We start from the raw sequence: 14,482 nt of genomic DNA on the forward strand, positions 1-14,482 counted from the left end.
AAACTATAAGTGAGAGATGATTCTTATTTTTATTTAATATTATTCGAATCGTTTCCTGAGTTGATGGGTATTCTGGTGCGACATACGTTTATTATAGTGGTGGTTATAAAATATCGGATAAGTTATCGAATAAAAATAAATAAATTAATTAATTTTACGAATGCAAACCGGATGTGGTGCCATCTGTTGACAAAATTACGCATATAATAGAAACCTACCACTTTGTTCTTGCGCCGGATAACAAAACGAAAAATTTTGTATATTAGAAAGTGCTTTAACATGCAGTATCGCAATATTGGCGCTAGAGATAAGAGGCCTAATGTATGAAACTGCAATTCTTTTTTCGCAGTGGCAAGCAATAAAATATTTCTTTATTTGCAAAAAAAAGTTGTATTAATGTTACCTTAATGAAATCATAAAATAAGTTTAACTAAAGTTAACACAATATTGTTAGACTGTTAAGCGGAACGAAGTTCGCCGGGTCAACTAGTATCTTATAAATAAAGGGATTTTAAATCTTTAGGTACCAATAGAAGCTGCTCATCTCTACGACGCAGTGTTGCTATGGGCAAAAGCAACTACAGCAGCGATGGTTGCTGGGGTGTCGCCCACAGACGGTGCCACCATTATGAGACAGCTCAGACCTACAGTATATCGTTCGCTTCAGGGATTCGACGTAAGTATTGTCTCTTTAATTTTATTTATTTATTTAAGTACACAACATATATAATGCATTTTCGACAGTAAATGTTATAAGGTATCTATTGCACGCCTCGCAGTGCTCTACTCTCGACATGTCAAAAAACCCAGTCTTTCGAAACTTGAATGACTTTTTTCTCACTAATATAACACTTACAGGATAATATGAGTGCACTAAAATCGAGTTAAATAATCTATCAAGCACATATGGTATTTTTTGTGAACAATTATTTTGTTTAACATAGTAAATAATAACATTAAAATCAATCATTCTTGGACGTCCGTCAGTCTGTGTTTATGGATCCATGTATGTGGCAGAGAAATTGGTCGAAAAATTTATCGTACCAGAATACTTTTTTTCTTATTATATAAACTTATACCCTGGGCTGATTCCTAGTTAATATTAGCGTTCTATGTACTGTCGTTTAATTATAATTTGTAAAAAACTAAAATACGACTGTGTATTTTCCTCACCTTAGAGTTTTTATTTAAAAAAAATATATAGTGGCGCCATATAAATTAAATAATATAATTGTTTTTTTTTAATCATTCGTTTTCATTTTTTTTTTAATTTTTAGTTTTTTTGTTAGTTTGTTTTAAAAAACTTGAGTTTTTGTTTTATAATTTTAAATGTGAATGACCGCTATGAGGCGTGCACTTTTGGATTTTCCAAACTATTCTAAAATATGACAATTATGGTGACCATTAATTTAACAAAGAAATACACTTCCAATTTTAGTCTTTACTAGTAATTTATTGCTTTACAATGCGGATTAGGTACCAGATGGGCGCTTTACGATGCTTTTTTTTAAATTGATCAGCCCACTACCGAATATATCAAGCTTTATTTTTATTTCGAAATACAGTCCTGTACTAGATAAATAGTTTGTTTATTAACACGATTGGACCTGTGTTGTCATATTTCTTTTTTAATAAATAAAAAACTATTTCTAACGATATATATATCGCGATCCGCGTACGGCCCAGCTGCAGCGCCCCCGGCGATCTCTTCACAATTTATTTGCTGGGAGTCAAAATTGTTTGATTAAGTTAACGAAATCATTATAATAACTAAAAGGTACTTCGGTTACGTTTCTTTCCTTCCTTTAGAGTTTGTGACTTTTTCCCTTAATTTTTAGGTAATTTGGACCCCTAACACCTTATACTACAATCTACATTTTCAATAACAATTTCTTCTGACTAGCTGGAACTAATTTTGTCGTATTTTACGCAAATTTGTATTTTCTGATAAAATAAATTCTCTAGACTTAAAGAAAATATTTTTCTTTGTGTAAGTTACAATACAAAATTATTAAAGCGAGGTAAAAAAGTATCGCAAAACAGCGAAATGCTGCCAGCGTTAATGGTACACTGCCACAGGGATCAAACTTTTTAAAAATGTGCGTGATTTTCATTTATTTGTTGTATTTATCTCCGTCATCAACGATATAAATCTTGGAAAATACACGAAAAAATATTATAAAATTTAAAATAATTTCCAATACAAAATGTTCATGGGTTTCGTAACTGTCAAACATTTGATGTTTATTGCGTCGATACGGCATACGGGATAGCGTATTTTAAATTTAAAAATGGAAAAATTAAAAATAACGAAAAGGAAGTACATATATATTGGTTGTCAAATATTAATGTTTGCGTTCAGAAGTAAATTTCATGTAAAGTAAAGGTAAATATATCAGATTATATAAATATACAAAGAAATCAAAGCACATTTTAACATTGAGTATTGCAATTATAGTGAACTTAAAATCTTATCTTAAAAACAAAATCGAAGTTGAAGGAAAAACTCTTATATTTTTGCCGTTTATTACTTTCTGCCTACTCTGCGGCCGCCCCAGCTTTTTTGCTTGTCCTAAGGAAATGAGACGGGGCAAACGTGTCCACACAAAATCGTTAAAGTTAAACGATAAATTTTTATCATAAAAATTGTTATATTATTCTTGAACTATCATTTAAATGCTGAGCATTTAAATCTAGAAAAAAAGTTTCGTTTATGTCGCACAAACAGATTTTTTTTAAAGATTTTGTATTAATAATTTTGGGCCAATGCTTTATCAAAGCGATTGTATCAAATACCCCATGGTATTTGATACAATCGCTTCATTTACATTCATTTTCTACACTTCACTAATTTTATATATCTAATCTAATATAATCTCTTGGAAGAGATGTGTTTTATTTTATAAAATGTATCTATTCCTGTAGAGACTGTTGAACCCACGGCCCAAGAGTCTCTACTCCAAAGGAAACAAAATAAAAGTTGTAATTTAATTAAATAAATATAAAAGCTAAATACTGAACATCATTAATTAGCGACTTATCCTAGTTCCCAAATGAACTAAATGTAGCAACTTTACCTCCTATTCTCCAATTTAAACGACGACTCGTAGAACGAACGTTTGCTGAACGTCCCGTTTGCTTAAATATCGTATCAGCTCAGGCACATTCAATAGCGGTTGTACTTTCGATCCAATTGCAATTTCGATATCTTGAACTCAATATTGAAGTCAAAATCACTATTTGAAATTACAGAGTAACCGTGCCGACTGATATTCCATAGAAAAATAACCATTAACAATGTTAAATTATTATTGAACCGTAGAGAGACCGTAGAAGTGAGAGACTTACTTCATAATATTTGAAAATAAATTATAGAACATTTAAAAGTACTTCTGATGCCTTATTAGCAATAAATGCATTTAGCCGGGATTAACGCTGGATTCATATTCTGTTGAAACAATAATAATTTTTAGATGATAAAATATGATAATAATTCTGCTATAACCTTAGATGGGTATTGCTTAGATTCATTGATATTTTTTATTTCATAGACAAGCAGGTGATCAGCCGTGTGTATGTCCTATGTTTTCCTCAAAATGTTTTCGGTTTCCTCAAGATTGTGTCCTTCAAACGAACGAGTGTTAGATGCGGACATAGAAAAGTCTATTGGTGTCAAGCCGGGGACTGAACCTACGTACGAATGAGAGTTGTACGTTGAATCTACTAGGCCAAATACATACAAATACAACTTCTCCACCCGCCTGCGACACAACTGCTAATTGTGTCACTGTTTGTTAAACTATACAACAGGGTGTATGAGCAAGCGAAAATTTATAAAAGTTTGTAATCAAATATGTTCCGTGTATGATTTCTTTCATTTCTTTATTTTCGCAGGTTAATATGGATAAAGCAGGTGATGCAGAAGGCAACTTCTCCGTTATAGGCTTGGTTGAGGATAAAGGTGCTCCTAGTGGCTGGAGCGCGCAACCAGTTGCTGCGTTTCGATATGTGAACGCATCAGATGTGTTACCGGTTAGTATAACTGTTTTTTATAAGAACTATTTACTTAAAAATGTTGAGCAGTGTTGGCCTAGTCACTTCAGCGTGCGACTCTCATACCTGAGGTCGTAGGTTCGATTCCTGTCTGTGCATCAATGGACTTTCTTTCTATGCGAAAAATCTATATTTCATAGTAACCAGATATGATTAACTTAAATGGCTTATGAACACTGAACCACTCATAACGGATCCATAATAATCATTAGAAATTGAGTTGAACTAAATCGTGTATTACAATTCCATTTGCGGTTGATTCAATTTGATACATAATATTAATTCACGAGACTGGCTCATTAGCAATTAGTGTTAAGCGATTATAATTATCCTCTTACATATTATGAGCTGGAAAATTATATCGTTTATAATATAACAAATTTGACTATGGTTAAAAGCTGCCTTCACCGGGGAAATCGGGTTCTTTACTACGTACTTCGCGTACTCCAGTGAGCTTTCGTTTTGCCCTACAGGCGATTGACCACCCCGCGGCGGTCCAAGCCGAGGCCAGAGTCTCGCAGGAGACGCCCTTAGCATCGCCGTGTAATTTGACAAGATTTTTTGCTATTATTTGCCTCTAACAAAATTTCAGTCCATTAATTTTTTTTGTTTTTTTTTCTTACAATAAAGTTCACAAAAGAGAGGGCGACTTTACATGAATTACAATCTAGCCTATACAATAATTATGGCTAAGTAATATTATTTTGACCTAATTTTCTACAATGCTATAACTTAAACTAAGGTAATATTCATTAACAGTCTTAGTGTTCTATAACATTTTGACACTATGTTCATGTGTCTGACTGAGAAGCCTGTTTAAGTGAGCTAAGGCAAACCGTTTCGCCGTATTTAAGTTCCTTGTGGATACTTTAATTTTTACCATGTACCATGGTACAAGGTTCTTCGGGACATTGTCAATGCACCATGGTCCCGAAGAACCTCGTTCTGAAACCGTTGTATTATTTCTAAATTGCTCTTAGTTGTACAGCCCCATAGCTGAATGCCATATGTCCCCACAGGCATTATCACTTGTTTGTAAAGAAGTAATTTCTTATGTGTTGACTGGGTCGATTTGTTCCTATTGTTATTTGTTTGTATCTTTTATTCATCAACTTACTTAAAACGCTAATGTTTATGCACCTAAAACTTAAGAATTATCTGTCTATATACAAACCGACAAATGCGTTCCGTAATTTTAGACTTTGTCTTTGCCAATAGTGGATTATGAGGACTTGACCTGTCAATATTCTCATACAATACGATGTCAATTTATTGTTAGTATAAGTACGTGTAAGGAGATCAAAGATACACTCACGGGTCTGATCTCATCTCAGAAATTCCTTTGTCGGTCGTATTTTTAAGTAAGATGCCTACAGCGATCCTCAAGAGAATAAAATCTTCCAAAGAGAATTAAAGAACAAAATCTGGCTACGTATAAAAACTACTTTATCAACGCCAAAACTTAATAACATGCTATGTAGTGCTTTGATGTCAAAAAAGCTCCATTTCGGTATTACGACTGAACATTTGATTTGATAATCCTTTGAAGCTGAAACAAATGTATTTTTTAAATTAAAAAGGTAACAACGCTTGTTGTAAATAACTCAAAAAATTAGATGATGATTTGTATTCATTACCAAAGATAACATTTAAGCGAAAATAACGTATTAATATATTTTTTCATAAACTGTCTGACAGAGATATCATCGAACATTACGATATAGACTTACTTGAGTTTAATAAGGACTTTTAACCAGAGTTACAACCTTTTTAGGTCTGGGACTCAAATTTTTGTATCTGTTTTATGATCATTTATCGATCAAATAGGCACGCCGTCAACTTTTTAAGTCTAAGGCAAGCCTCACGATGTTGTCCTTCACCGTTCAAGCGAAGGTTAAATGCGCACATCCAGTAAGTCCATTGTTGCACAGCTGGGTATCGAACCTACGACCTCAGATAAGAGTCGCACGCTGAAGCCACTAGGCCAATACTGCTCTCAATAAATATTTATTAATCTATACTAATTATAAAGAGGAAACATTTGTATGTAAGTATGTTTATAACGAATTGGCTCAAAAAGTACTGGACCGATTTTAAAAATTCTTTCACCAAATGAATGCCACATTATCACTGATTAATATAGGCTATTTTGATTGTAAGAAAAAAATAAGGATCCTACTAAAACTACAATAATGTTACCCAATGTGTAAAAAAATGCTTATAAAATATCATTCATCGCATGCGCTGCGAAATCTAATGATGATAGAACAAAAAAATTTACCACAATATTAAAGCTTCTAAAATAATAAAATATTAAACTTCGACACAAAGAGTTTTTAGAATAACTACTATGGAGCTATGTTAGGGTGCGTCCACATCTGGCGAATATTCCGCGAATGTGCAGCTCGCGAGTAGTTTGCGAGCTGCGCGCGTGCATTTTTGTTCGTGCGCCGCTCCTGCGCCGATCGAGCGCCGTACGCGCGCAACCTAAGCGCCCGCGCCGTACGCGATTAGCGCGCGGGCGGCGCACTAGTACTGACTACTGAGTCAGTAAACGGAACTGTAAGCGCGAGAAACATTCGCGGCGCATTCGCCAGATGTGGACGCACCCTTAGAATTTTTGAATTCAAATGTAATCTGCGTACCTTTTATAGGAACTTGTGGGAGGAAGCAAAATATCATGGATCGGCGGTAATCCACCAGCAGCTGAACCATCCTGTGGCTTCGATGGCAGCAAATGCGCTATACCGCACGACCCTGGTGTCATTTCTGCGGCTGCCGCCGTAGCTGCTGCAGCTTTCCTTGCATTGACTCTGCTCGTCCGGCATTACACATATGAGCAGAAGTTGGCTTCGGTGCTGTGGAGAATTGAGGCGAAGGATCTCTTGTTCATCACCAGTTGTACGGATAAGGTTTGTCCTGTTAGTATTTAAAATGTATGAAGCTGCGCCCGCAAGATAGATGAAAATAAAAAAAAACAGTGGCGCTACAACCTCTTTTAGCTCTGGGCCTCAGATTTTTGAATCTGTTTTATGATCATTTTTTAAAATCTAATAGGCAAGAAGGGGATCAGCCTTCAGTGCCTGACACACGCCGTCGACTTTTTGGGTCTAATACATGTCGGTTTCCTCACGATGTTTTCCTTCATCGTTCGACCTAATGCTAAATGCGCACGTAGAAAGAAAGTCCATTGGTGCACAGCCGGGGATCGAACCTACGACCTCAAGGATGAGACGACGCTGAAAGAAACTCTTTGTAAACCTAATGTTAAAATTGACTTTAAGAGTTCTCAAATCTAAGGGACACTTAACTTATTGGACATTATCGGAAACGAGAATGATAAATACAATTTATGAGTGTGGAAAAAACGAAACGGCTCATATTGGCTTCAAGTGTGCGATGATTGATTACATTTATATATATATATATATCTTAATATATATAAATTACGTGTCACGTTGTTTGTCCGCTATGGACTCCTAAACTACTGAACCGATATCAATCAAATTTGCACACCGTGTGTAGTTTGATCCAACTTAAAAGATATGATAGCTTACATCTCAATTTATACCCGCAATATAATTTTATTGTAAAATATTTGTTTATTATTTGATAGTCACAATTCTAACAGATGGCGCTGTGTTGAAAGTACCAACGTTTCACATAAGCTACAATTGAATGGCATAACCACCAAAAACGCATGGTGGACTGGTGTTCTACTGCCGTTTCCCTTGAATAGTTTACTACTATGTAATATAACAAAAATCTTAGCCACAGCAACGCTTGGCCGAGTCTGCTAGTATATATATAACTTAATTAATGTTAGGTTACATAACTCGGGATACGGTTTTTTTATGTAATAAGAGGCAAAGGGGCAAGAGGCCCACCTGTTTTTAAGTGATACCACCGCTAAGAGCTAGAAGGCTCGCAAGTGCACTGTCGGCCTTTTAGGAATTGGTACGCTCTTTTCTTGACGGACCTTTCTTCCTTTAGGAATCACACTATCCATTGTTGTGTACAAAAATCTATTCGGAGTTTTGTGTTGTTTCCGTTCATTAAACCGCAATGTAACCTTAAATATAAAAATATTAACTAAATAGAAGCCTGTCCCAGTATTTAAATCCAGTTACTTGTCACATCAATTTTGTATCTACAAAATACAACGTGACAGCAATAACAAAGTGACCTTTTTCCTTTGTACAAATCCCTACGAACTTACAAGCCCCAAAACAGTTTTGATTTATTAACACTAACATAATTTAGATCAGACTTTGGATGATTAATTACATTATAGTGAGGACCACGAACATTAAACTAAACTTTCTTGTAGGTAATTTGGCTTTTTTTTCTTTGATTCCTTTGAATGGCGTTTGGATGAGCTCATAAGCTAAAAAATAACATGTGGCACTCGGGGACTGCCGCGGTAAAGCATAGCATTTTTTATCAACTTATGCAATTATAATTATTTATTTATGCAGTATTTTTTTCTTTGATATTAATTCAATCCACCACTCTACCAGACTCAGACTAACACGCATATAGTCTGTCTCTAACGCGTACCGGCTTCACCTGGCCGCGCTACGTCACCGATCTCGTCAGAGAGATGTGAATACGCAGTATGCGTGCTGTGCCACTCTAACGCACCTGAGCTACGTCACTGATCACGCCAGACCAATGTGAGACGCAGTATGCGTTCTGTCCCGCTCTAACGCGTATTGGCCGCGTCATGTGTTTACGGAATTTCTTGATTCGGTCGCCGCGTTCATAGCCCGCGATAAAATCTATGCAATAGCTTAAAAAAAAGTAAAAAAAAACAATAATGTTACACAGAAAGATAAAACGCAAACAAGAAATGGCTATTCGATGCCTTCTTCGCTCCTTGCTTCTTTGTAGCTTGTTACAAGGACGAAAGTTCTTAATTTTAAATTGTTACAATACAAAGATTTTAACTGTAATAAATTATATAAAGCAAGTGATGACATTAATGTAACTAATGTTTGACGTCCAATAGAACCTGGAGTCTCAGTTCAGAGGGTTATTTGGCTAAGAATGAGGGCGTATTAAAAACAGTGGCCTTCCGTATATTTGGAGGCTTGCATAAATAAAAAAATGCCAGACGGGGTTATTTTTTCCGCTCCTATAAACTGCAAATGTCCAGTCTCATCTTATACAGTGCTTTTACTATATGTATCCCTTAACGGAGAATGCTTTGCGACATGTGCGACCCAATTACGCCAATCAAATTTGTGTTGAAGTGGTCACGTTACTGTGTGCTAATGTCCGTACATCCAATGTCTTTGACGGGAGTCTTTCTTAGCTGTAAGTGATTAGTTCTGAATCTCAGGGCTCTCTCTCTCGGGTTAGCATTGCTATGTATCTGTATCAAAACACAACAAAACTTTAGTATATAATAAAGTATATGATGCATAATTTTCCATCTAGTTGAAGCAAAAATATATTACGTACGAGACAAGTGAAATAAATGTTTCCAGAATTTAGATACGAGCTTTTCAAAAATAGCTGACTCTTTAATGTTAGGAAATGAATATTTTTATATGCCACTTTAATTCCATACCATTAAATTACATATCAAATGGGTTTTGTTAATATACTCTTAGTCTACGTTATTTATTGTTATTTCCATTACTTCGTGTGTACTATCTGCCTCCTCCTGATCCATTTGGATCTGTTCTGTGCTTCCTCCGTCCATTTCTCCCCAGAAACTTTAACGATGTAGTTAGCCCATCGCTTTTGTGGTCTTCCCACGTTTCCTTTTCCTGGAGAAATAAAAACTACTACACAGCTTGAATATTTTACATTATGCTACTTTGGTCCAGTGAATAGGCTATCTCGCTCTTACAACTTAATTACTAACATTGATGAAAATATTGATCAACAATCTTCCAACTTACCGTAACTTTGTTTATCATGCTCTCAGTTTTCATTTAGTTTTGGTTATTATTAATTTTTAATTTGTGGTTGTTTGTTTAATTTTTTCCATTGATAGATTGCTTATGTTCTAACATAATTGATATGTATGTGTATGTGTGTTAAATTTGTGATGCACATTGTTTTAGAACGTATGAATAAATAAAGAAATATCCTAGCTACCTTCAGTACCGTCGATCGGAACCCCTTCATGGATAAAGACCTCTTCCAGCTTTTTCCAACTGACTCTGTCTATGGCTTTCTTTCTCCATTCGCTCCTGCTACCGCTTCTTTTTCTTCTATCCACCCACTTCTCCTTCTTCCTCTTAGTCCTTTCCATATAGATGTCTTTAAAGTCCACCTTTTATCTGTGTATCTTGCTATATGCCCATTACCTCTTCTTTTCTACAAAACTACTAGAGTGAAATTCTATATTCAGATGTGAATCAAAAATCAATATTAAATAAAAATCAAATCCATTCGACATTTTAGTTTATCATGCTATGTAAGGACAAGTCCGCGTAATCCCAAACGTCATCTTAGAGCTTAATCCAATTACGATATAGTTCTCTCAATACTCGGGATATCATTAACTGGGATTTACTTAGCGAAAACTTAATATCGACTAGGAATTTCATTTGTTAGTTATTAAGTACTGGCGCCTGACAGTTGTATGTGTGTCCAGTGTCCCTAACTAATTAAATGAATTTTGTTTTATCAACAGCTTCATTAAATTTTCTTTGACGTGTGCCAAAATCCTTAGGGATAGTTCTTGATTCCATTTTAGGAATACTGTTCAACTATTTATAAACAACTAGCAAACTTGGCGAACTCCGTTTCGCCACCAGATGGCTTCGTTTTATGTAACATTTCGTTTGGTGATCCCGCTTTTCTGTTGAAATTTTTCCTGAATTTTCTTTGCTATAAACCTCACGGAGCCCGAGACCTTTCCAACGAATGCAAAACCGTGGAAATCGGTTCGTGCTCTCTGGAGTTATAGCGTCAGGAAGGAAAACCTGACTTATTTTTATATAGTAGATTTCATAAATAAAAATAATTCATACAAGTTCATATTATAAATAATCGTTATAATATTTAACATGTTTTACGTGCAGTGTCTACGGGGACGTGTTACTGTTAAGTACTTTAAAATTCAGAATAATTAATGATGTTTAATTCAGGGAAGCACCATTTACGCGCGTTCAATGACGTCAATACTATTGCAGCAGCTTGTTATTGCACACTGTCTCTTCACAAGGATCACGATAATCTATATATATAAAAATGAAACCCGTTTTCCGTTGTCACGACATCACATGAAAACGGCTCGACCGATTTGTCTGATTTTTTTTGTTGTGTTTGTAATTGTCAGGAGAAGGTTCTTATAAAAGAAAAAAAAGATAAACTTTGCGCGGAAAATTAGAAAATTCAAGAATACTTAACCACCATACAATTCGAACTTTTTGGTGTAACCTTATGGCGTTTGACATAACACAACATTGACAGAATGCGTGCTGCAAATATCGTCAGAGGATGTAAGAAAAATGAATATCGTTCAAAATAAATGCTTCGATCGGAGTTATGATATTGATAATATAATAATATGCGAGCCAGAAAAACAAACAAAGAATGTTGTATAACATAAAGCATTAGAATAATAAACACTTTGTTTCTGAAATATTTTTTAATTCATTATACCAATTTGAAATCAATATTCATAGTTATAGTACGGGAGGTAGCAACGTTTTCGAGAAAGAATTTCAGGTCAGCTGATTTTGTGATATGTCTTCCTTCTTGCACTTCCGGTTAGAGTCTGGGCAATCTGGCTGGCGGTAGTGGTTGCGTTCATTAGTGCGCATCCTATCTGTCCAGGTAAAAATCCTGGATTTTAAAAGCATTTTAAGAAGCGTAATTTTTAATTTTTCGTTTTTAAATACGTCTACCTGACATACTTTTTTTATTGCCAGACATTTTTCACGTTGCTAACTATGTGCCAGACGCGATTTTAAGTTTTATTTTTATAAAAATTTCAAAGCATTTTAGAATGTCTGTAATTTTAATATTATGTTATTTAAATATAAGAAAAACTGAAAATGAATTTGCCAGACATTAATTCGGTTGTTAAGTCTTGAATTAAAATGATAAAGTTTTGCAGTATGATGAAGCATTGCATTTTAAGAAGCGTAATTTTTGATTTTTCCTTTTTAAATACGTCTACCTGACATACTTTTTTTATTGCCAGACATTTTTCACGTTGCTAACTATGTGCCAGACGCGATTTTAAGTTTTATTTTTATGAAAATTTCAAAGCATTTTAGAATGTCTGTAATATTAATTTTATGTTATTTAAATATAAGGAAAACTGAAAATGAATTTGCCAGACATTAATTCGGTTGTTAAGTCTTGAATTAAAATGATAAAGTTTTGCAGTATGATGAAGCATTGCATTTTAAGAAGCGTAATTTTTGATTTTTCCTTTTTAAATACGTCTACCTGACATACTTTTTTTATTGCCAGACATTTTTCACGTTGCTAACTTACATTTAGTAATTAGGACAATTTAAATAAAGTGTTGATTATTAATTTTAATCTAATTTTATATTCCTTTTTATGCTCGTACTACAAGCATTATACTGCAATACTTTTTCATTTTAATTCAAGGCTTAGCAATCGAATTAATGTCTGGCAAATTCATTTTCAGTTTTTCTTATATTTAAATAACATAATATTAAAATTACAGACATTCTAAAATGCTTTGAAATTTTTATAAAAATAAAACTTAAAATCGCGTCTGGCACATAGTTAGCAACGTGAAAAATGTCTGGCAATAAAAAAAGTATGTCAGGTAGACGTATTTAAAAACGAAAAATTAAAAATTACGCTTCTTAAAATGCTTTTAAAATCCAGGATTTTTACCTGGACAGATAGGATGCGCACTAATGAACGCAACCACTACCGCCAGCCAGATTGCCCAGACTCTAACCGGAAGTGCAAGAAGGAAGACATATCACAAAATCAGCTGACCTAAAATTCTTTTTTTTCAAACGTTGCTACCTCCCGTACTATTAAGACAGGACAACGTCTGTCGGGTCCGCTAGTTTGTTATAAAAAGGTTTTATGTTTTCTTGTTTTGTTTATATGTTTTTCTTTTGTAGTAAATTAATAGTATTATATACAACAAATTTAAAAAGTTTGGTCCCTGTGGCAGTGTACCTTTAACACTAGCAGCGTTACCTCGCTGTATACACTTATTCGTCGAGCGAGGAAAGTACCGCTCTGGGGTCACCGGTACTATCTACCGGGCGTCAACTTAAATCTATAATTAGAGCCTGTGCACTTGAACCCCACGGCGCAAGTCTGCTCCAAAGAGGCAAAATCAAAGTTAAATGAGACTCGTATATTTGAGACGGTTATTAATTTCCGGCTGTTCTGCGTCCGCGCCTGCTTTTGTGCTTGTCCGAGGAAGGTGAGACGGGGCTAACGTAACACAGGTAGCATCCCAACTTCAACTTTGTTGGGTGCATTTTTTATTAAAGTAATTGTGTTTTTTTTTCTATTGATGTGACAATAATACTGCTTAAGCATAATCAAAATTTACTTTTGTGGTAGTGAAGATATTAGCATTTCTACTATTAAAATTTATTCTGGTAATTATCTTATTCAAGCCACTAAACTTTGCCCGCGGCAATGTTATTATACGTATTTGTAGTTAGGTATTCTTGAAAGCTATATTTTACGCTTCAGACTATGTATAAACTACTATAATTTATTATTTATATTTGGCTTGGATGATTTTAACTTGTTTGCCTCCTGGGTAGGAGACCGACCTGGTGTATAATACGTCATCATCGGACGTCGAGGCAGAATATCACCTCGACGTCCGTCGTTCCACAAATGAGCGTTTTCCAAGGCACCACCACCTCTATGTGGAACCAGCTACCCACTGAAGTACTTCCGAACCAATTCGACTTAGGTTCCTTCAAGAAAAGAGCGTACCAATTCTTAAAAGGCCTGGTAACGCAGTATCACTTAACATTTGGTGAGGCGCCAGCTCATTTGGATTTTTAAAGTGGTTCAAAAAAATCTATTAAAGTACAAGTCTTAAAAACAAAAGAACCTTAATAATAAATAAAGGTATTAAAAAGAATATCCTTAAACAGGATCCTGGATCTCACGATGTGGAAGGGAAGAGGGCGCACACTACAATTGCGTCTTATCGTGGGAGTTTTGTCGCTGTCAAACGCCTACGCAAAAAGAACATTGACGTCACAAGAGCCATCAAGAAGGAGTTGAAACAGGTATTTTATGTATTAAGCATGGTTAATTAAATAAACACAAATTCAAACTCAAAATAACTTTATTCATATAGGTAACCCCAAGTACACTTACGAACGTCGACATAAAAGATGTTAAATTGATTCTAAATTTACATTTACTACCAGTTCGCAAGTCCAACTCTCCGAAAACACAGAATTTCATACAAAACAGAACTTAATCAATA

General features: G+C 34.8%; 1 protein-coding gene across 1 annotated transcript in view; it reads left to right on the top strand.

Annotated features, from left to right (window-relative positions):
• Positions 1–14,482, top strand: part of LOC125057758 (guanylate cyclase 32E) — a 91,981-nt gene that overhangs the window by 32,789 nt on the left and 44,710 nt on the right. The window contains exons 9-12 of the mRNA XM_047661632.1: positions 524–676; positions 3,895–4,032; positions 6,708–6,965; positions 14,142–14,279. Coding sequence (XP_047517588.1) covers positions 524–676; positions 3,895–4,032; positions 6,708–6,965; positions 14,142–14,279 — 687 coding nt within the window. The remainder of the gene's footprint in view (positions 1–523; positions 677–3,894; positions 4,033–6,707; positions 6,966–14,141; positions 14,280–14,482) is intronic.

Source organism: Pieris napi, chromosome 17, assembly GCF_905475465.1.
Source record: "Pieris napi chromosome 17, ilPieNapi1.2, whole genome shotgun sequence".
Taxonomy (NCBI): Eukaryota; Metazoa; Arthropoda; class Insecta; order Lepidoptera; family Pieridae; genus Pieris; species Pieris napi.